The sequence below is a fragment of the Oratosquilla oratoria genome, chromosome 28 (assembly GCF_046742065.1).
Source record: "Oratosquilla oratoria isolate Oo_2021 chromosome 28, ASM4674206v1, whole genome shotgun sequence".
NCBI lineage: Eukaryota > Metazoa > Arthropoda > Malacostraca > Stomatopoda > Squillidae > Oratosquilla > Oratosquilla oratoria.
In genome coordinates, this window is record NC_134804.1 from 48,807,557 (window position 1) to 48,831,234 (window position 23,678).

Below are 23,678 nucleotides of genomic sequence, written 5' to 3' on the forward strand. Positions count from 1 at the left end.
GGACATCAGGAACTTACCTGGGAGTCAAGGAAACACCAACCTGGAAAAGTTTGGGAACCACTGAGCTATAGGCTTCCAGCCAGTGAAACTTGACACAATAATAGATTGATTGTTATATGGAAAATCCTGGATTGTGAAATAGAAATATATTTATGCAAGTCAAGCATTAATTCAGTCGTACAGATGACGAGCCTACTAAAAGGCCCTTCGACCAAGAGCTTTAGTTGGTCTGAAAAGTCTAAATAAAATATCAATACTTTTATTTTGCCACATATTTTGCCTTCATACAAATTTACATAAATTTTCCTTTTGAGTTGTAGATAAAAAACTACATGTATTGAGACAAGAAAAACAACATGGCATACCACTGCCACAACACAGATAACCTGATCATCCTAACTTCTCATAAATTGGCAGGAAAAATTCTGCTCTGTTCCTAAGTTGAAGTTTTAACTTACGACTTCAGAAATAGTTTTATAACAATATAGAAAACAGCTGCACCAGCTACACCATGGCTCTACACTTCATCCCCGTTTTTTTATTCTCTGGTCCTGTATCTCGGAATTGTCAACACTAACAATTTTCTCTCGTACATTAATCCCAACTGTGTAATACAACCAATGACCCACATAATACTAATGCACACCATTTACATCCTAAATATCACTGCCAAAACAAATTCTGGCAATGTCAACCTTCAAAATGCATATCAATATCACCCAATGCATAAATATTACTATCCAAAAATATTGTTTCTCTTGCAAACCATTCACAGACTGGACCTTGTGACCCATTTTAGCATTCCTATCTAGCTATCACAAATTCTCTATTCATGCTTCTTTTGTTTCCCTAATCTACTTGCTACCCATCCTACACCCATTCCATAAAGTATGGGTTAATATTAAAAGCTATTTGTTTCAGGCTGAATGGCAGGAACTCAGAGCTGTTTTAAACCAGATATAAGAAAAAATATTTCATCAAAATTACTTTTTTATTACCTTCTAAACCTGACAACTCATACTAATGATTTAGTTCCTAGAATATTAACTATCATGTATCAAAGAAACCAAGTTTCTAAATGAATTCTAGTTCTAAAATATCCTGTATTCTATCAAAATACAGTCCTATGAACTCCATACTAATACACACTGAAAGAAAATCCACCCAACAATAAAATAAAAAATATCTCTTCCTTCAATACTAATCTTTCTTACCTCAAATATAAGGAAACTAGATGTATACAGACGCTCCTCTACTTACGTTCATTCGTTTTACGTTTTTTCGATTTTACGTTTGAACTGACTGTAAAAAACAAATTTGAGTGAATTTTTTAGTTTAGCGCGCTCTCCGTAGTTCAAATGATACGCATGACGCTGTGTCCATTGTTTACATGGCACAAACGACAGACTGAAAGTGCCTGGCCTCATCCTCCTCCCCCTCCTCCACCATCTCAATTTATGTTGCTTGAATTTAATTTATTTGAAATTAATGTTATCATTTTACAATGTTATGTGTATAATTAATTATTTAGGGGTGTTTTATAAGATACGGTAATAGAATTTACGGATGTATGGTACAGTAACAACTTACGTTCATTTTCAACTTACGTTCGGCCGTTCGGAACGAAACTAAAACGTAAGTTGAGGAGCGTCTGTACTTCCAATATGCAGTAAGCATGAATGATGTCCATAACCTTTAGCCTATCCTAAGCTTATTTGTTCATTCACAGAAACTGAATCTAAAAATAATTAAAGAATTTTGGAGAAAAAATAAAAAAATAAATAAAAAAATAAATTAAGTACAAAATTCCTACTCAGTCACTTCACTTTTAATCTAATTAATTACCATACCTATATTGCTGAGATCTTTCCAGTACCATCAAATGGACAGTTTCCACCTTAACATATGTGAACAGCTCCCTTCAACAGGAAAAGACACAAAAGAAAATCAAATCTCTTGTCCATCATTCCTTGAACACAATAACACATTTGATAAACTTTTGGTCAATTGACAGGTAAACTTGTTCGTCTCAGGGTCGAAATGTTTGCAATTAAACATCTCTCTGAGCTTTTTTATACTTAACATATTCTGACTATTGTCAGGTGAATTCAATTATTTGATGTATTATCCCAGAAAGAAATTAATATCAACCTAAAGATTGTTTTTCTTATTCTTGTGAAATGCTACCAGCCACATTTTACTTGAATTTTATCATTTCCTAAAAGGAACACTGGAGGTAACAGCATATGCTCAAAATTTCTCATCTAAACATGCTACATCTACAAGTGATAAATAAATTTAAAAATCTAAATTTAATATGTATGTTTGATTGCAAATCTATATATTTTATTTAATCTACACTTGAAAATTTATAATTTGAACTTAAGCTATAATATTTTGTATTTAATTCTTGAGTAAAAAATGTATAATTTGTATTCAAACTATGACTGAACATTTATATTCTTATTAATGAACTACATGATTTTTTTTTATTGTAATCTAATGGCAGAAATAGTACAATTTTTAATTCACACTAGGTGTTCATTTTATGTTGTTTAAAACAACTTTAAAATTGACAAATTATGAATTAAAGTGTAACAATGTACCGATAAAAAATGCAAGTGTCATCTTGCATCTGTAGATGTAGTCCATTCTGAAGAGGAGAGTGAACTCTTAGTTGAAACAGGTATTTAATAAAAATAAAATAAAACAGTAACAAATATTTTTTGTTAAATTACAAGTTGTTCACCTACACAAATTTTAACCAAGCAAGACCCATCTTCAGTTCGGCAATGACTACTCATCATTACTTTCCAAGTTTTCTTCTAAGTCTGCTATTTCATCTTCAACTTGTGCCTTCTTTTTAATCTTTTCAAGCTGTTCAGGCTCTGGATTCTTGAGTTCACCACTAGCAATCTGCCTCTCCAGCTTTTCAATATCTCTCAATTTCTTCTTTAGATTACGCAACCTTTTGCTTGGGTCTGTAGCTGGGACTCCTTGCACGGGTTCTTGCGGTTTTTTGTCTCCTAGTTTTGAAGAGAAACATATATGTTGAGAAACTGGAAAAAATGTGGCAAATGAGGAAGAAGTGGGACGTATGGAAAGGCATCTGACCTAGTTATGGACCAAAAGGTCTCCTGTCAGCATGCTCCACCATTGTAATCCATTGTAATCATTGAAGGAATGGTAGGAGAATGTAATATCAAATTGATTTGCATTGCGTATTCCCGTCTGGGGTATTGGCTGCACAGTAGCATTCAGCTGATAATTTTGGGTCTATATGGGGTGCCCCTACAGACCAGAGCCACACATCATTTTGTCTGTGATTGAGGAGATCTTCCTACTGTGACTGTCCCTCTGTTATGCTGCCCCCCCCCACTCTTAAGATTGTCCTGTACCACTTCTCTAAATATTCATTTCCTTTTTTTTTTTTTACCAAACCCTGTGGTAGGGGAGAAGAATACTGCTACTGAGTGCTTCCACTTGAGTCATAAAAGGCAACAAAAACGGAACAGGGATAGGACTAGGCATCCTACCCTCTGGAGACCCCCCCCCCAAAAAAAAAAAAAAAAAAAAAAAAAAATCTATAAAGGCATAACAGGGTCTAGGAGGAGTTTTCCAACCAGAACCCTAAGGTTTGGGTCTTTTAATGTGTGTGGATATGGAACAGATGAGAGTAAAAGGGAAGAGATAGGCAGCATGTTTGTGAGAAGATGGATGTCTTGGCATTGAGTGAAATTAAATTGGAAGGGATGGGCAAGTTTGAGTTTGGGAATGTAGTTGGGAGGGTGTCAGGAGTCAAGAGAGGATGAGGGAGAGAAGGGGTGGCTATATTAATAGGTCAAAATGTAACTCATATAAATAAAGTAAATACATACCTATGCAGCTAATTTGAAGTGTATATCTTGATATAACCCTATACTATTAACCAAATATGTCTAATGTCTTTAAATTTGCACCCCCCTAACAAAAAATCCTGAGGACCTCCCCAGGAAGGAGGCCCTAGCTGCATGAGGGTAGGGTAGAGTGTGAAAGACGGGAGTGAAGGGATGCAGAGTGTAAACAAATAAGAGAATGACACAGATCTTTCAAATTTTTGAGTGGAAGACGAGAGGAGTTGTCATATAATGAAACAGTGGGGATAAACTACCTTTTGTATTTACCTAGTTGTATTTTACAGGATGGGAGCTATGCTCGTTCTGACCTGTTTTCATATCTCTCCATGTCCAGTTTTTTCTTGAAATCATGTATAGTTCTGGCATTCACTGTCTTGCTGTGTTGCTCTGAACTTGAGCAATGCACCAGGGGACAGGAATGATTTTTCTTTCATGAAGTGCTGAGATGTGTGTGTTGTTAAATGGTTTTAATGTGTATGTAGTGGGCATGTGCACTGAACTGGAGAGACCTTTGGTATTTATGTATGATTTTTTTTTTCTTAGCATCCTTCAAACTTTCTGTCTTCTTAAGTTTCTTGCTATGTTCTCTTCATATCCTTTTGTCCTATCTTTATAAATTTTGTCCACACCAGGAGGTGCCAAGATGGGAGGGAGGGATGGGGGTGGAGGAGAGTGGAGTGTGTTAAGGAAAGAATAGGTGGGAGTGGTTTATGCCTTTGTTTTTTGGCTATCCCCCTTGTAAGGGGGAAAAACCCTTTGGTATGTGTATGTATGTATGTACGTCCACACCTACTATAGTTCTGAAGCCAGCAATCATATTGCCTCTCTAAAATAGTTTTACTCACCTGAGTATAATACCCTATCTCATATTAACCATTTTCAAAAACGATAAAATTCTACCAAATATTTAAAATATTTACCTGATATATGTGTATTTTCCAACTTATGATTTAACTCCATCTCTAGTGCAGCTGCTTTCTTTTTAGCAGCAGCAGCTTTCTTCTTCTGTGATTTAGAAAGTCCTGGAAAGATTGAATAAAAATGAGTGTTGAAAACTAGATTTTTTTTTCAACTTATATACATTTCTTACCATGTGTGGTAGCTAGACAAATGAAAGAAATCACACCTTTCAGTCTTATTTCACTCATCCATTTCACTCCCTGTTACAACTATAGGAAGACTGTACATTTCTTCCCTAGCAGTACTGATACCACACCCAACACATCCCTCTCATGCTACAGGTAGTCATCTGTACCCTTTCATGAATTCTATCACAATGTATTCTGTCACTGTAATTCCACACACAGCCCTCCAACACCTCATTTTCACTGCAACCACACAACCTATCTTTTTTGCATTTATCACCCACACATAACTCCCATACATAACTGCCAGCACCAATGCTTCACACATATCTTTTGAGGTTTCCAATGATATCCTTTCCTTTCTTCATACAGCTCTCAAGACTCCTACCTTCTTCCCCTTCCTCAGCCTATAGCCAATTGTTTCCTTTATTCTACAACTTTCATGTATATGTTCCAAGATATTTAAATATCTTAGCTTCTTTCTCTCCGCATTGTGGTGCCCTCCATCTGTGAATATCAACCTTACTCTTGGACATAAAGTTTGAGTTCTCTCCAACATACTTTATCAAACTCACTCACTACCCTCTACGAGCATTTCTTTGACTAATAAAAAAAAAATATCATTCACATAAATTAAACTGTTTGGACAAATGATGAGTACCTATCAATGGTGCTCCTGTATAATAGACATCAGAGAGTTATTTCCCTACAGATGATCTTCAAAACCTACCAACATCTGCGTAATAAAATGACAAACACAAATCCCCATAGAGGGTTTGTCATTGATGTATGCAAATACTTGCTTGCCGATGGCCATTTAGATAAACTGCTCTTAGGTCACCCACACTTTAGTGGGTGCTAACAATGGCTGATAATGACATGATATTCCTGATGTATGAACTGGTCCATGACTGTTTCAATTATGTCATTGTCCCTTATATCATGACTGTGATATTGTTCATACTATTGTTATGTATATGCTGTTGACTGTAATAGTTTACACAGCTGTTTCATACATGCTACTGTTGCCCCTGATTGTATCACCATGTCCTTCACTACTGTGTCCCAACCTCTGGAAATTTATACTAGTCTACAAATGCCTCAGTCGAACAGTGTGTCCTGTGAGTCACAATTCTCATGTAAATAGTTAGTTCCCTATGTACTAGGCTTGCTGCTCTTTGAGCGTAATAAAATGATTAAATAAAAAAATAAAAACATCTTCTATCTGAAGGTCCTGTTTCAAGAAGCTACCCCTTGGCTTTCAGACTAAGTCTAACAGCTCACTCTGTCAACTTCAGCCATTTTTTCCCAACCTTTCCATATAAGGTCACTTGATGACTGGTAATTTCTCCCCTCTTTTATCCCATGCTAGTTAGTGACATCGAAATGGATCTAGCCTGGTAAAATACACACAACATTTCAAAACTTCTTCTCATTGCTAGTTATTGTGAAACTACAGGTTTCCTGGGGCATTCAAAGCAACAATTACTATAATCATTACACAAAGCTCTATCATCCATTCACCTTCAGTCCTCAACTTACAAGTCTTACATACATACATATAGCAAAGGCTTTTTCTCCCTTACAAGGGATGTAGCCAAAAAACAAAGGCATAAAAACCATTCCCACCCATTCCATCCCTAATACACTCCTCTCCACTCCACCCTCTACCCTCCTCTTATCTTGGCACCTCCATCTCCTGGATGACAGGTTATCCCTGCATCTTGTCCACTGCCCTGGGTGAGAAGCAGTTTCACAAGACAGAGCACATCCACAGGAAGGCCGCTTCGTTAAACCGGCAACCCCCCTCTCCATCCCCTCAGGCAGAAATCCCTTCGGGCTGCGTCAAAATTGTTCTCACACATAGTACCCCCCCCCCCAAGTCTTACACTCACTTATTTCATTGTTCATCCATATACAACTTAAACACCCACAGTGACATCACATATACCTGCCTCAAACCTATTCACCTTAACCGCTTTAGTTTGATGATGCATACATAGGCGTCACGAGGATGCAGGTGTCGGCATCTATATTATATATATATTTTTGCAGCTGTACACAAGTTACCCCTGAATTCTGTAAACAGGTTTGATCACATTTCCTGAGTTTATTATTACTGAGAGTAAAAGAGAATGAGTAATACAGCGGTGACTTTATATTTCATAATGCAAGTGGTGTGATGCAAACTACATATGGCAGCCAATGCTGTGCGCAAGTATTTGAGTCGAACTGAAGTGGATAAACATCTTTCTCTCCTTGCTATCTACTTTCACATGAGCTTCATACACATCATAAAAACTTTAATTCCCTGTCCCTGGATTTTATCTCCTAATCTATACATTTTCAAGTTTCACACTAACCTAGAGGCACCCAGATAAAAAAAAAAATAGTCATAAAATATGGCAACAAGGTTAATATCTTAAACTGAAATACATCTATCTATCTGTATATCAAGAGCTTTTTCCTCCTTGCAAGGGCGATAGCCTAGTCAAAGGAACGTACCTACTCCCACCCACTCCACTCCCCTCCACCACCCCTTCCTCCCTCTCATCATAGCTTCTCATGGATGATGGGGCATACCTGCATCCAGCCCACTGCCCTGGGTCAGAAGCAATGTAGCAAGACACAGTACATCCACTGCTAGGCTGTTTTACGTAACCAATGACATATACAAAAGTCTTTTTTCATCTAATACAATGTTTCTCAACCTTTTTACCCTAGCGTAACCTTTAAAGCAAATTGCATATCTCAAGGAACCCCTGCACAAAAAAATAACACATATACCATCATAATAATAGGTTAGACAGGATGATATCTATATTACATTATTACAATAACCAAGAATATGCCCTACGTGTTTAATTACATTACATATATGAAATTAAATAAAAAATCAAAAGTGTATTAGCTTATCTCACTTGTTCTCGCGGAACCCTTAGGGACCTTTTATGGAACCATAGGGTTCCAGGGAACCCTGGTTGAGAAATGCTGATCTAATAAGTGTGGAGAAGGTGGTCCAGTCAAAGCACCTATCCCATGTGTACATAATTGGCAACTGCCGACAAGACTATCTTAAGAAACACCATTTGAGGACAGGGCCTTTAGTAGGGCAGTGGGCGAGATGCAGGGATGACCCATCATCCAGGGGGACCCAAGATAAGAGGTAGGGAGGGGGGGTGAATAGGAGTGGAGTATGTGGGGACGGAATGGGGGTGGGAGTGGATTTTATGCCTTTGTTTTTTGGCTACCTCTCTTGTTAGGAGGAAAAAGCCTTTGGTATATGTACATATGTATACACTATTCCTATTCCCTTCTTATGGGAAGGAAGGGAGGGGCAGGGGATGGGGGGTAGGGTTTTTTTATGTGTGAATGATATTTTGATGCACCCCATAGAGGTTTCTCCGTATTTTTTCTGCACGAGGGGAATGGAGTAGGGAGGGGGGTGATTAAGTGAATTGGCCTTGCTGTGGATGTACTGTGTCTTGCTACATTGCTTCTAATCCAGAGCAGTGTGCAGGATACAGGGAGATGGGGGGGAGAGAGAGAGAGAGAGAGAGAGAGAGAGAGAGAGAGAGAGAGAGAGAGAGAGAGAGAGAGAGAGAGAGAGAGAGAGAGAGAGAGAGAGAGAGAGAGGGGGAGAAGAGAGAGAGAGAGAGAGAGAGAGAGAGAGAGAGAGAGAGAGAGAGAGAGAGAGAGAGAGAGAGAGAGAGAGAGAGAGAGAGGGGGAGAAGAGAGAGAGAGAGAGAGAGAGAGAGAGAGAGAGAGAGAGAGAGAGAGAGAGAGAGAGAGAGAGAGAGAGAGAGAGAGAGAGAGAGAGAGGGGGGGGGAGAGAGAGACAGAGGGAGAGAGAAAGAGAAACAGAGAGAGAGAGGAAGAGAGAGTGTATGTGTGTGGGGGGGGGTGTCAAAAACCAATAGAAAGCAATGTTTGGCCCTGTGCAGAGATTTGGTGTCAGCCACCATGAGGTACTGATGGGTTCTGAAGATAAGTGTTAGGGGAATGGTTTTCAAAGGATTACAATGGTGGAGCATGCTGACAGGAGACCTTTTGGTCCATAACTAGGTCAGATGCCAAAAAAAAAATAATACATGCATTCATACATATACCAAGGCTTTTTCCCCCTTACAAGGGAGGTAGCCAAAAAGGAAAAGGCATAAAATCACTCCCACCCATTCCATCCCTGAATACACTCCACACATATATAATAATGAAAAAAAAAAAATAATAATAATAATAATAATAATTATAATAATATAAATAATAATAAAATAAATAAATGCATAGGTATATTTAAATAATAAACAAACAAGTAAATACCCATGCCACAGGGCCACCACTGTTGTTCCCACATCTATTCATTTACTAAAAATGTAAAATATACATGAATAAAAACTACGGCCTTGGTTCTTTCTTGCACTAGGAGAGAATTCAAAGATGAAAATCTCAATGCTGAGAGGGTTTACCAGTACAATATACTGATGCAAAGGCCTTAATAATAACAACTCTCACCTTAATACCAATACTGTACTATAAATAAAAAAATATGGTAATGACAACTACAAATAGGTGGGTATTAACATATTCAAATTAATGGAAAAGATGCCCAACTAACAACTCTCACCTCAATACCAATACTGTACTATGAATAAAATAAAATATGATAATGACAACTACAAATAGGTGGGTATTAACACACCTAAAACAATAGAAAAGTGCCCAACTAACAATTCTCACCTCAATTTCAATACTGTACTATAAACAAAATAAAATATGATAATGACAACTACAAATAGGATGGTATTAACACGCCTACAACAATAGAAATGGTGCCCAACTAACCTTGTTTGCTCTCAGTCGATGCAAGTCCTGGGATACCTGATTCAGCATTTTCTCTTCGTGTACGAAGAGCCTCGACATCATCAGGTGCCAAACCCACGGGGTGGTCTGGCTTACTTTTGGCCCACTGCTTTCCTTTACTTTCATACCTTTTGTGTTCAAGTTGATAATGCAAAAAATAATTAAAATCATATTATAAGGTTGAAGTACAAGTCATATACATTGGAATGAACAAGCGTAACTGTGCAACTTATCCCACACATCAAGTCTTGGAAGACGGCAGGCAATGACAAGTTTGTGATATTTGGGTCAGAAGAAATGCTACTGAAAATGAATGAGCATAGATATGGGAATTTATAAAAGAAACCTATGTCATAAATGAGAAGACATGAAAAAAGAGCATTTTTCCCAGAATTCAAAATCACATTTAAGAAATATTGTCAGGAAAGAGAAGAGGGTGTGATATAGCAGGAGGCATTGCAAGATAATTCAAAGTAGCTTATATGAAAAAAAAAATTATTTATTTTTGTCCAGGTTTGAAAGAAATTACTATCTAATGATTAACAAACCTGATACTCTGTGTTCAGTGGAGACTTAGCTTTCAAGAAATGTTGATTTACAAGTAGAGAATTTATCATTCTCCATTTTAAGACAAGACACGTTAGAAATGGGAAAAGGGTGATGATGGTTTGAAAAACAATATAACACAGCATCTGAGTGAGGCCAAGGCTGAAGCAATTCATCTGAAAATTAAAACCTAATGGTCAGATAGAAGGGGCATCATAGTAACCTACATACTCCAGGACAAGAGCTAGGAATGAAGATGTTTACCTGGAAAGCGTCAAATGCATCTTCCCTCCTAATACCGATCAATTGTTGCCTCAAGTTTTGTTGACTGAAAACCCATAGCCACACAGCACCTGGTAACAGTCCTAAGCCCCTCTTACAGAATTCTCTGGGAAGAAGCTTTGGACTGATGTCTGCATCATATTAACATGGGACCTTCTGTGACACCAGTTGACAGTACTAAGAGGGGAGTAATTAGCAGTTGTCAGCTCATCTTGTGTAGATGGAGGAAATGCATAGTTAATAAAGAGAGATCTTAGGCCTAGTCCAAACACTGAGTGCCAACCTACAACTCCAAATGAAAGTAAGGAAGTTGAAGTTGATGAGGTTTGATGATGGGTGGCAGGAAGACAACTCCCTTCAATGTTCTTTATGCATGAACATTTCATGCAAGTACCCATCATCAGTCCTTTTCTCCTAAAAAGAACTTCTACAATAAACCCTTGCAATAACGAACCTTAACACATATACTTTTTTACTTTAAAGAATACCGTAGGCCTACCAAATGACATGTCTATCAAAAAGGGATAAACTGAACATATACATGCCTTTGTTTGTGACTTATGCAGGCATATAAAGCACGTGGCAGGTCCCGAATGTGGGTGCAGGAAAGGGTTAGTTTGTACCAAGTACTCTACGTACACAGTAATCCCATCACTTGTTTCCTCTGCACTGCTACTGTGATATATCATGGCTTCTAAGTCTCCCTAGGTCCTCCCTGTCCTCATTGTCTAGTGATGAGGCAAAAAGGAAGATTATCTTGCTTATCGAAAAGCACTGTGTATTGTATCAACAATAAATGTATCAAATTTTACCATGTGTACAGTTTTATTGATAGGTTGCTATTATATAGTGATCAACATTCATTAAGGAAAACCTTCCCTCCCAATTCATTCATTATAGCAAGGGTTTACTGCATTGAACAGTGACAATATGGTCAACATGACAATATTGACAAAGAGGTGAATTGGGAGAAATGAGAAATATATAATAATTCCTAGGGAATCACAATGTTAAATACTGCAACGGAAAACACGACCCAGTGGGCAGAAAAAACGGCTTACAAAGAGCAGGTGACACTCCAAGATTGGACTTGCTACTTATCAAGGAACATAAAAGTATTGGCTCCCTGAAATGTCTCTTCCCTATAGGACAAAGTGACTATGTACCACATAAATTCCAGCTGGAAGGTGGTGTACAAGAGCTGAAGAATGAATTGCACATGCAAGGCAGACACAATTTTAGAAAAACAAACTTCTTGAGCTTGGGGAAATTCTTTGAAAAATTCAATTGGGAGGAATTTGTGAACATTACTAACAGCGAGAGGAAACGGGAAATCTTTCTATATTTTGTAACTTGGGTGTGAGTGAACATGAGCTGAGGATTAGCGGGTAGGAAAATCATAAAATCAACTTGCTTTATAAAGACTATAAGACAGCTACAGGACTCAGAAACAAATGTTTAGGATAAATAGAGGAATCAACTGAGCAAAGTAGGAAGACAAACAAGCTACAAATGATTACACAAGAATCCAAAGAAAGGCAGAAATAAACTTTGAAAAGGTTATCACTGATAAATGCAAAGATGAATTCAAACTGTTCTTTAGGATTATCAATGATATCAAGGCACAAGGAAGCATTATTTCAGGCTGAAATAATGATTGAAAGTTTCCAATCAGTTTTCACCAAGGAATGATTTTGTTGCAGGAGATGCATGTATGTTTGCAGATGATGCAAAGTCATGAGAGTGGTGACAAATGAAGAGGACTGTAGGTTGGTACAAAAAGATTTATATAACATATATGCCTAGAGCCAAGAGTTGAAAATTAATCTTAATTCCAAAGAATGGAAATGAGTACCAGCTCAGAAAGATTAATGTTGAATTATTCAATGAAAAAAGAGATTATACAGTAAGTCCTTGTTATACGGTACAAATGCTTTCCTGAAAACCTTACCGCAAATTGAAATAACCGTATACCGAACCCATTATAACATGTAATAATAAGATATGTGTTCTAGCATGTCGAAAGTCACCCCTACAGACATGAAAATACCGTAAATAGAATCGAGGGTAGTAATTACCAAATACCGTAACTGTGAATTTACCGGATAAAGAATTACTGTATAAGGAGGACTCACTGTAACGGAAAAAAAAAATCTAGTAGTATTGAAAAGAGATGTGGGTGGATGATATTTTGATGCAGCTCAAAGAGATTTCTCCCCCATCCTCTCTATTTTCCACATGAGGGGACTGGGGTGGTCGCCAATTAAGTGAAGTATAGTATAAAATCTACAGATTATATCAATGGGATGAGGTTAACACATAAACTCTATATGGTTTCCCTTAACTGAATTTAGTCATCTGGCAGAAGCCATGAAAATATAAATGCTAGCTGTTGTTTACAGATTAATTATAAATTTTGACTACTACCAGACAGCTTTATTCAGTTGAAGGACACCCACTATTTATTAGTTAAGATATATTTCAACAGGCATTTATATATTATACTTTTGCAGATCTACTTACAAAGGAACTTCATCTTGTGGTACATAGCCCTCTTTGACACGCCGAGCTTTTCGCCAGGTACCATCTGGCCGTTGTGATGCAGGTATGTAGCATGCACCTGTGGAGGAATACTTGTTTATAAAATTCAAATAGATTACAGTGTTTAAAGAATTGTATCACACTGATCTAATGTGTGAAAGAAGCATGTTTTTATGAGGCAGCAGGGAAATGAAGGACAATGAAGAGGAAATTGGTATGCACAATAATGACAAGAAATGGTTAACAAATTTCTTATCTGGCTATAAATGCAAAGCATCTTAGAACCCTTCATCAAGGATCAGAAGTCTACACAATGGGGTCCTTCAAAAAACAATACCGTACTATCACCAAGGCTCTTTGATACAATGACACCTACGTAGGCGTCATGAGGCGCGAGTGAGTATATGAGAATGCTAGTGTCGGTGTCTTGATTATATTCATTTTGTAGTTGTAGCCGAGTGACCCCTGAATTCTGTGAACTGGTTTGATCACATTGTGATTATTATTACTCAAAGTGAAAGAGAACAATTAATACACCAGTGACTTTATATTTTATAATGTGAGTAGTGTGATCCATCATACATCAGGCATTCAATGCTGCACATGAAAATTTGACTTGTAATGAAGAGGTTAACCTAGTTGTTGTTGTTGTTGTCGTTCCCTAGACTGTCTGTCCGAGCAGTCCCGTCTCCCCAAGGAAGGCCACAGCCGAAACTGGGTTTTCCCACAAATCCTTTATAGAGTGTATGTTGTGTTGTTGTTGTTGTTGTTGTTGTTGTCGTTCCCTAGACTGTCTGTCCGAGCAGTCCCGTCTCCCCAAGGAAGGCCACAGCCGAAACTGGGTTTTCCCACAAATCCTTTATAGAGTGTATGTTGTGTTGTTTGCGTGCATGATTGTGTATAATGCAGTCTTCCATTATGTGTTGTATGGTATGGGGTGAAGTGTTACATCCTGGGCAGCTGTTCACAACACGGTCGTCCAGCCTCTTCTGGTAGCTTAGAAGTGCTGGGTGGTGACCGCATCGCAGTCTGGCCAAGTGGACTCTGTCCTTTCGTGGGAGAGAGGATTCAGAAGGGTGGATATCAGGGGGTCTGGCATGCAGCAGTGTGTTGTCTTTCAGTGTGTTAATGGAGCGGTGAGTGATATGATTATGAATATGTTTCCGGAGGCTGGTATTTGGTGGTTGTGGAGGAAGAGAAGAGAGTATCTGTGCGTAATAAAGGTCTTTGGGTGTAGTTTTAATGTTTCTTGGTGTGTGTGGGTGTTCTGCTATGTAGTGTAGCGGGTGTGATGTGTTTGTGGTGGCTGCAGCAAGTGTTTGTGTGCCTCTCATGTCGAGGTGGTCCTTGACTTTGAGGACTTTTGTTTCATGGTGTAAATGGTCTGTAGGTGATGTATTTGTGCAGCCTGTAATTGTTTTTAGGGCTTTGTTTTGTATGATTTGAAGGGTGTTGTGGTGTGTCTCACTGAGATTAGGAGCCCATGCAGGACTCGCATAATTCATCACTGAGCGTATGCATTGTTTGTATATTGTTATATTAGTTTCTTTGTTTTGTCCAAATGTTGTTCCAGTGATTGACTTAAGTGCGTTAAGTCTAGGTGTGCATTTGTTTTTTATGTTTGTGAGGTGTTGTTTGAAAGACATGGATGTATCGTATGTTACACCAAGAATTTTCGGTGTGTTTGTGTGTGGTATTAGAGTGTTGTTGATGTAGAGATGAGGTATGTATTTGTGTTCTTTTGTCCAGTTGGTGAGAAGTGTTGCTGTAGATTTGGTTGGAGCTATTTTGAGTCTGTTTGTGATGAACCATGTGTTGAGTGTGTCAAGGTAAGGCTGGATTATTTCTGCAGCTTTGTCTGTGTTACGATGTGTGCATGTGATTGTTATGTCGTCTGCGTAGGAAGAGATTTGTATTTCTGAGGTGTCTGGTGTGGGTAAGTCATGCATGTATAGATTAAATAATGTGGGGGATAGAACTGAGCCCTGTGGTACTCCGTTCTTAATGTTTCTGATGTGCGATGATTGGCCATTATATGACACATGAGCATTCCTGCCTGCCAGATAATTGGCCAGCCATCTTTTGGTGTTATTGTGCATGTCTGTGTTATATATTTTATTTGTTAGGTTGTGGCGGGGGATAGCATCAAAAGCTTTACTAATGTCCAATGTTATAAGAAGTGTTCTGTGGTGGGGCCTATCTGAATTGATGCCATCAAAAATTCTTTGTGTGAGGTTTGTCAGAAGAGTGTTTGTGGAGTGTAGTGGCCTAAAGCCGTGTTGTGAGTCAGCAAGGGGAATATATGGTGTGACAAGTTTAAGTATTAGGCGTTCAATGACTTTAGAGGGGGTGCAGAGAAGTGTGATTGGGCGGTGCGATGTTGGGATTGTTGGGTCTTTGTTCGGTTTTGGAATGGTGATTATTTTACCATGCTTCCAGATGTCGGGTATAGTGTTGTGTGAATAGCTGTAGTTTGCAATGTTTGTGAGTGCGTGTATACCTTGTGGTCCAATGTGTTTTAGGTGGATGTTGCTTATGTTATCAGGGCCACAGGCAGATGAGTGCTTGAGATTATGCATTATGAGTTTTGTCTGACTGTCTATGAAGGGTGTATAGTCTGAGTCTGTGGGGAAGTCTTTCTTACGTCGAATGGTGCGTCGGTCGTCAGGGTGAGATGTAAGATGGCTCGTCTGTGCAAAATGACGTATGAGTGCGTTTGCTTGTTGTCTGTTTGAGGGTAGATTATCTGTTGTTGTGATTATTGCTGCGTGAGAGCGTGTAGTGTTAGTGTTGGATAGTGTGATGCTGTTGAGTGTTTTGTACAATTTGCTGGTGTTTGTTTTGTGATCAAGTGTATTGATAAAGTTTTGCCAATTTTGTGTTTTTTGTTCATGTATTTTATTGGCAATCACAGTGTTTAGTGTTTGTATTTGGTCTGCTATGTTTTGAGGGATAGGTGTGGGGGTATCGTGTTTAAGTGTGTCACGTTGTCTGATGAGGTCTTGGATTTCTGGTGTGAAGTTGGGGTTGTGTGATTTTCTGTTGCCTCTAGGGATGTATCTCTTGTCTGCGTTTTGTATGATTGTATTAAAAGCGTGCACAGCATTGTTTATGTTTGTGATTGGTGTACTGTTAAGTGTTTCAAAATGTTGTTCTGTCTCTTCAGTAAAGGCTTCCCAGTTAGCTCTCTTGTAATTGGTGTAAGTGTGTCTGTGGCCAGCTGGGGTGCATCTTGTTTTGGTGGTGATGATGATTGGAAGGTGGTCAGAGCCAAGGGCTCCGACCACTCTCCATGATGTTGTTGGGGTTAGGCAGGGGGAGCAAAAGGTGATATCAGGAGAGGAGGGAGTGTAGAGGGCTTGGTATGGGATATGTGTATGATTATGCGTGTTGTTCATGATAGTCAATGAGTCGAATTGAGTCTGTATATCAAGCCCTCTGTCTGTGTCAGGGTTGTCGACAAACCAGGCAGACGACTTGGCGTTGAAGTCACCACCCATGATCAGGTTGGGGATTGAGGTTAGTTGGCTGAGTTGAGGTCTGAAGGTGTTTGGAACTGTGGGGGATGATTGGGGGGGAATGTACATGTTAACTATTGTTAGTGTTGAATTGTTGCCTGTGCGGACACGAATGGATTGGGTTTCTGTTGTGTTATCTGTGGTAGGGAGGAGAATTTTGGTTGTGGCACTTGTGTCCACAAAACAGATGGAATGGTGGATCAGGGTGATGAGTCCACCGCCATTGCCGTCAGTCCGGTCTTGTCTGATGGTGGTGTAATTATGAAATGATGGTGTGTTTTGTGAGTGTCTTAATTTTGTTTCTTGTAAAATTGCAATGTGTATGTTGTGTTGTTTAAGAAAGTGTTCAAGTTCATGTTTTTTAGTGTTAATACCGTCAATGTTGTGTTGTAATATGTTGATGTTGTGTGTTTTGTATGTGTTGTATGTTGCCGTTTGGGGTTGAGGTTGGGGTGGTAGTGGGGAAGGTGTAGGATCTGGGTCAGAGGGGGGGAAAGGAGAGATAGGGGACAAAGGAAGGGGAGTACTAATCGGGGGTAAGGGCAAAGGGAAATTGGGAGTGGGTAAGGGTGTTGGCTGTGGTTGGGGAGGTGGGATTGGGGTTACTGGAGGGCAGGTAGAACATGTCCAAGTGTTTGTGTATTGGTTTGTGTCAGCAAGTGTTGTACAAGTGAGGTGGGCCCAGTTTTTGCACATATTGCACTGAACTGAGCCCCTTGTCTGTCTGCTCGAAGTAATGGGTTTAGAGCATGTTGGGCATGTGTATTTTGTGGTGGGCCCAGGATTGCTCTCTACATCTCCGGCTAAAAGTAGAAGAAGAGGGGTGATCGCCGGAAAATGACCCCTCAGTGCAGAAAAAACGTAACATTGTGTGTTGGAAAAAAAAAGGATTGTGGTACTCCCCCAGGTAGGCGTAGTTCCTCCTTGGGGATCGGTGCCATCTGCGTAGAGCTGATGGCCAGGGGTGGTTGCTGCTGATTGGCCCCCAACTCTTGGTGTCATAGGGAGTGAAAGAAGCTTAGTTTGGTTTGTTGGCTTTATTATGGTTAAGGTACAAGCATTGGCATAGCTGGGTCAGGCAGTCACCCTTAGGGATTGACCTGACCACAAAGTTGGCAGTGAGGCCTAGTGATAGGTCCTAAGAAGTGGGCCATGCCGACCTGACCTGACTGTCAGAGTTGAGGAATTATGAAAATAGCATGGGTGACAGTCACACAGAAAATGGCCCAGAGGAGCTGAGAGTTGTGCCTCTGAGTGGGAATATGTAAAATCAGTACAGGTGCAATATGGTCATAACCTACACATGAGAAATATGAGTTTGAAGGCCAGAAATTCTTACATGCTATAGTCAGTCCCTGTCCACCTACACACAGTGACAACAATACAATATAAACATAAGTATTGTACTGGAGCCCATGGGGTACATGTATGCCACACATCCATATAAGAACTCTCAAATCACAAAACAAGCACTTCTAGACAAACTTTATCATACCAAACTCTTCCAGACATCAACCCAACTCAGAAATCACTCTAAAGATAAGAGCCATAGAGTGGCATGACTGTGTTTAAGCCACCATACCACATTAGAACAGTATCGGTGAACTGGTCTGTCCACAGACTCTAATTGCCCCAGATGCAACCACAATGAAGCATACCTCTACGCACCTCATTTTCACTGCTACACTCTTATCCTACTCATACAACCTTTGTCTTTGAGGAACTAATGGACTATGTCAGTGGCCACAACCATTAACCTGCAGAGACATGGGGTAGCAGATGAATTACCTGTATAGGTGCCAAGATAAGAGGGAGGGATGAGGGTGGAGGGGAGTGGAGTATGTAGGGGATGGAATGGGTGGGAGTGGTTTCTATGCCTTTTTCTTTTTGGCTACCCCCCCTGTGTAGGGGGAAAAAGCCTTTGGTATATGTATGTATACTTAATTTTCTAACTCACATACACTTTGAGCACATATATACTTTCAATGGAAGGTTATTAACAGGTAATATTTTAGAAGTGCACACCTACACACTATAGCAATAGAAAATTAAATATTAATTTTGTAAATTCCAATACATTAACGTAATATATGTTTTCTTGGCAGAAATCAATAATAAAAAGTTGCTAAAATCGATACACAAACAAACGTAACAGCTTCAACTGCTTGAGATGCCATCTTTGTTTGGGTAGATGTGGAGGTTGAAGAAATCAAAGTACAGTATGATAAATTTGTCCATTCTAACCTAACTTGTATTTAGTAATGCAGTACCTTTAATTCTAGAAGACATCAGGGTTATCATATTCAACCTCTGAATCTATCAAAACAAAGATGGCATTCAAAGGAGTCGCTGCAATTTTTTTTGTGTATAGCTTTTAGCAACATTTTCTATTATTGATTTCCCCCCCCCCCCAAAAATGTTGATGTATTATAATTTACAAAATCAATATCTAATATTCTAATGCTATATTGCATAGGTGTGTACTTCTATTAAAAAAGAAGAAAAAAAAAAATCAATTAACATTAATAATCTTTCAATGGGAAAAAAGATGCCCCCTCATTCCCACCCCCACCACCAAAGTTTCTACTCAGAACCTCTAATTTTAACCTATGATCAACGGATTTCATTTAACCTTTCCATGTTACTTGTCTCTAGGTCAATGGACTTATCATAATGGTTTGTAGAAAACAAAATATTATCAGCTTTCTCCAGAACACTAATATTAGAACTTCAAATTCATAAAAATTTACTACTTCTTAAAGATTCTTCAATTTTCCTTTGTCCCTTACCACCATATTTTGTCCCTCAAGATCTTTGTTCAGTTTACTCTATATTATGTCCAGTTTTAAAATGTTATTAAAGGCATTATAAATGTGATCATACCAAATAATTATAGGTATATTGATAAGGACACCTTTTCAAGATTTTTTGGGTACTGTTTTCTAAATATATTTGCATTTTCTTTTTCTATTTATATATTGAATTAATTCTTATCATAAAACTGATTAAAATGAATAAAAATAGACAAAATATAAGAAAATATATATATATTTTTTTATTCCAGATTCATGCACAGATATTCAATATGAACCTTACATTGTCCAATGGCTCTTAATTAACCTAATATATCCTAACATAGCTTAATCTAACATAACCATTCCATATGTAAAAATAGATCTTTCAAATGGAAAATTGAAAGAAGTGAAAAATGTGTTTAAGTGATACTGAAATAGTATTGCAATTTTATATGAAGGCTGTACCGTGGCGCCCAAAGGGTGCTAGAATGTAGAGTAAGTATGTTTACTAGGAAATCAGAAACAAATCGTTAAGATTACAGAAGCCTTAGGGATTTGAAATAAATGCCAAAAAGCACAATGGTAAAATTTCAGTTGTGCACACCTACGCAATATAGGAACAGAAAATTAATGATTAATTTTGTAAAGTATAATAGATCAACGTAATATGCAATTTTCTAGGCAGAAATCAGTAACAAAAAAATTGCTAAAACCTATTTTCTAACAAACAAAGTTGCAGCGGTTGAATGATATGCCATGTTAGTTTTGATAGGTGCCAAGGTCAACGAAATGAAAGGATGATAAATTAGTCTACTCTAACCTTACCTACCTACCTAACCTACACAACCTAACCAATATTTAGTAATTTGGTACCTCAAATTCTAAAGATCATTCAGGTCATTGTCACGGATGCAGACTGCCTGATTATCATTGTACCTCAGGCAATTAACAGACTACGGCAGAACCCAGTGTTCTCTCATAAAGTCCAAGGAAGCCCTATTGTCTTTGTAACAGTACTTATTAACGTCACCTGGATTTGGAGAACACCCGGTCCACGTGAAAGCCGTCATCTGATACTGACTGGACTGGCATGGCATCCATACTGTATCCTAGCAGCTTTGTTCATTAGTAAATTTGTTTGTAGCAAGGTTTTTTGTTTTTTATTTCTGCCAAGATAATCACATATTAAATTCATGTATTATAACTTACAAAATATTAAATTTTCTAATGCTATATTGCGTAGTTGTGCACAACTAAAAAGCCTACCCATCACACCAATGTACAAGGTGCAAGGCATCTGGCATCCCTGGGCCAGGGGCCCTGCCAGTGATGGGCTTGAGCCTTGACAGCCAGTCTTAGTGATCTCAAAACACAACACCCGTCCTTCCACTTGAAAAAGCAATCCCCAGAGGCTGGCTCATAGTCTCTGAACCAAACCTCGTGGAGGTACAACGTTTGCAGCATGCAGAGTAAACTGTCTGACTTCCAATGCGTGTTTTTAACTAGATAAGCATCCAACGTGGATGTACAAGAAATATGAAATGGCATAGTGTGTATTAAACAAGAAGTGATATTATCCTACATCTGACTCTGACAAGGCATCGATCGTCATCCCTGACTGGTATTATCCAGAAATAAGACTTATCACTAGATTTAAAAGTTTAAAATATAATCAACATACCACTCTCATCCTTCACATAGTCCGTAGCAGACATGTTTGTTTACACCAGGAGCGAGTCAAGGTGTTACAAAGGTATATTAATCGTCGATCATTAAAACGAATACTAAAGCAATACTTGAATTACATAAATATAAGAAGTAAGGTATTTGAATTGTTAAAAACATACATTTTATTCGTTACTTGGCTTCTTAGGTGTATAATACAACAGAAAACAAATATGTCTTGGCTGGCCTTCGACTTTACTTGCCCTACCAGACCCTTTTGTGGGCCCTAAGCGTAGTAATGTGTGTGTGTGTGTGTGGAATGCGAACTTTTTATTTTTGTATGTGTTTCTCTTATTTTTCAGAATTTCCTGATATTTTCTTATTTCAATAAAGCCAAAAAAAATCTGCTTCTTGTTCTACTACATTTTTGCACTAATATTCTGGAACTTCACGTTGAGGATAGATAAGTTCCAGAGATCAGAGATGAGAGAGCCTAGATGTGCCTCCTAATAACTAATTCTTCATACTTGTCAAGCTACTGTGGTGTCTTGCTGTAAGATTTTGAGTTAAAGATAATAAGTTTGTGTATGAAACGGTAATTAAACCATAAGAAAGCCATATTTTTTGTCATTCAACATTTATTTGTTTCAAAACAAATGCAGAATGAAAACAATGTAAACACATGTCACAGTATGAATACAACATAATGCAAAACGCCAGTACTGTTTACTTTTTGTAAACTACTGTTTTTCATTATATGATGCTCATACTGTGCCATATGTTTACATTGTGTACAACAACAGTACATTCACGCTCGTATCGTCCAAAGTACAACCGTGGCTTTGTTGCAGTAGATTTCGATGCCATGCTGACCGAGACGACAGTTGGCTACTTACCTTGTGGTGATTTCGGCCTACCACCCTCAGCCACAGGAACTGCTGCTGTAACTTCTGTTTTTCCCCATAACCCAGCCTGTTGTAGTGAGGCTGGGTTATAAAGGCAGAGGGGGTGTGTCTTCAATCTTCCGCAGTAAGATGTCAAGGTGACGCTTGAACACTTACGACACTGCAGGATGACATGTCTTTCAGACTCTGAGGGAGGTTGTTGTCCTGTTTTGGCCCTGTTCTGCTAAAGCTACAAGCTCTGAGTGTCTTCACACTCTAGCAGTTTGTTTTGGGGCCTTCAGTGTAGCATGACCTCCCTCTTGTCTTGTTTGAGCTTAATTTCAGGCCAATATTTGGTACCAGGCCTTCCAGGGTCTTCCTAGTGTAAGTGTACATGATTTGGTATCGTTCTCTTCTTCTTTGGAGAGAACAGAGCATGAGGTGCTGCAGTCGTCCCCAGTAATTTTTGCAACTTTGTGAGACAATCTTGCTGGTAAAGCTCCTCTGCACAGCCTCCAGCTCTTCTCTCTAATATTAGATGGGCTGCACAGCTGGTAGCAATATTAAAGTTCAGGCAGCACCAAGCTCCTCCATAGAGTCATAAGCCACTGCTCTTCCCTGGTGCTGAAAGTTCTAAGAATCCAACCAGACATTTGCTTTACAGATTCCACTATTTTGTGTATGTGTAGACTGAATCTGGCTTCACTGCTGAGTGTTATGCCCAAGTCTCGGAGGCTGTTTTTGACTTCTGTGTGTCCATTGGTGGTATTGTAACTGGTGTGCTCTTTGGTGTTTTTGTTGCTGCCAAGCCTTAGTAATTCGAATTTGCTTTCATTGAACGGTATCATGTTATTTTTGGTTGTTCATGAGTATATCGTGTTTAGGGTTTAAAAGACTTCCTGCTGCAGTTTCTTTTCCTCTTGTGTCTTGAGCCCCTTTGCGACTCTTATGTCACCTGCAAATGACGTTGTGACAGTGTTTGACATTATTGTCGAAGTCGGCAACGAGAGCTAGAAGCGGAAGACACTGGGACTGACCCCTGTGGTACACCGCTTATTATAGAAGAACGTTTGGAGGTGCCGGTTTAGTATGTGGCCTACCTTTTGGATGTGGCATACCTTTTTTTTTTTAACTGGTATAGTATGTGTCCTACCTCTTCAACGCACCGAGGAACGCACCCAGTTCTGCAGGTTAGGGTTGGGTTGGGTTAGGTTAGGTTAGGTTAGGTTTAAAGGTCAGATACCAACAGATATACCATTCGCTAAAAATCATCGTATTGCTCGAAAAAGTACTTTTTAAAAGCATACAAATAAAGTTTTTACCTATTACAGAAGAATTTATTCAGAAAATTCACTTTTAATTGCGCCTCGCATACCACTTTTCCGAAGTCTAGATATTCAGAATAACAATATTGTTTGTTTGGCAACTGTGACGTCACGAACGCGGAATTCCCCGAACCTTTCCCGAAGCGCACGGGTGGAATGTTTCGAATAGCAGACGACGCAATGAAATGAAGACAAAACTGTTTTTTGCCAAATTTGATAAGATGTAGATGGTGGAATTATATAGAATACTGTCAGTATGTTTTTTTATGTACATTAAACTG

The 23,678-nt window shown here is 38.7% G+C and overlaps 1 protein-coding gene across 5 annotated transcripts; it reads right to left on the minus strand.

Annotated features, from left to right (window-relative positions):
- Positions 1-243: 243 nt before the first annotated feature.
- Pym (partner of Y14 and mago) lies at positions 244-21,298 on the minus strand. 5 transcript variants are annotated; one of them, XM_076211459.1, is made up of 5 exons: positions 21,205-21,298; positions 13,193-13,289; positions 9,824-9,969; positions 4,817-4,918; positions 244-3,026 (listed from the first exon to the last, which is right to left on the minus strand). In XM_076211459.1, exons 1-5 carry the CDS (start codon positions 21,236-21,238, stop codon positions 2,797-2,799), a joined length of 609 nt encoding a protein of 202 aa, XP_076067574.1. In that variant the 5' UTR covers positions 21,239-21,298; the 3' UTR covers positions 244-2,796. The 5 variants fall into 5 exon arrangements, with proteins under 5 accessions (XP_076067574.1, XP_076067575.1, XP_076067576.1 ...); XM_076211460.1 differs by having other exon boundaries at positions 21,208-21,253; XM_076211461.1 differs by lacking the exon at positions 21,205-21,298 and adding an exon at positions 20,790-20,835.
- Between the last annotated feature and the right edge of the window lie 2,380 nt (positions 21,299-23,678).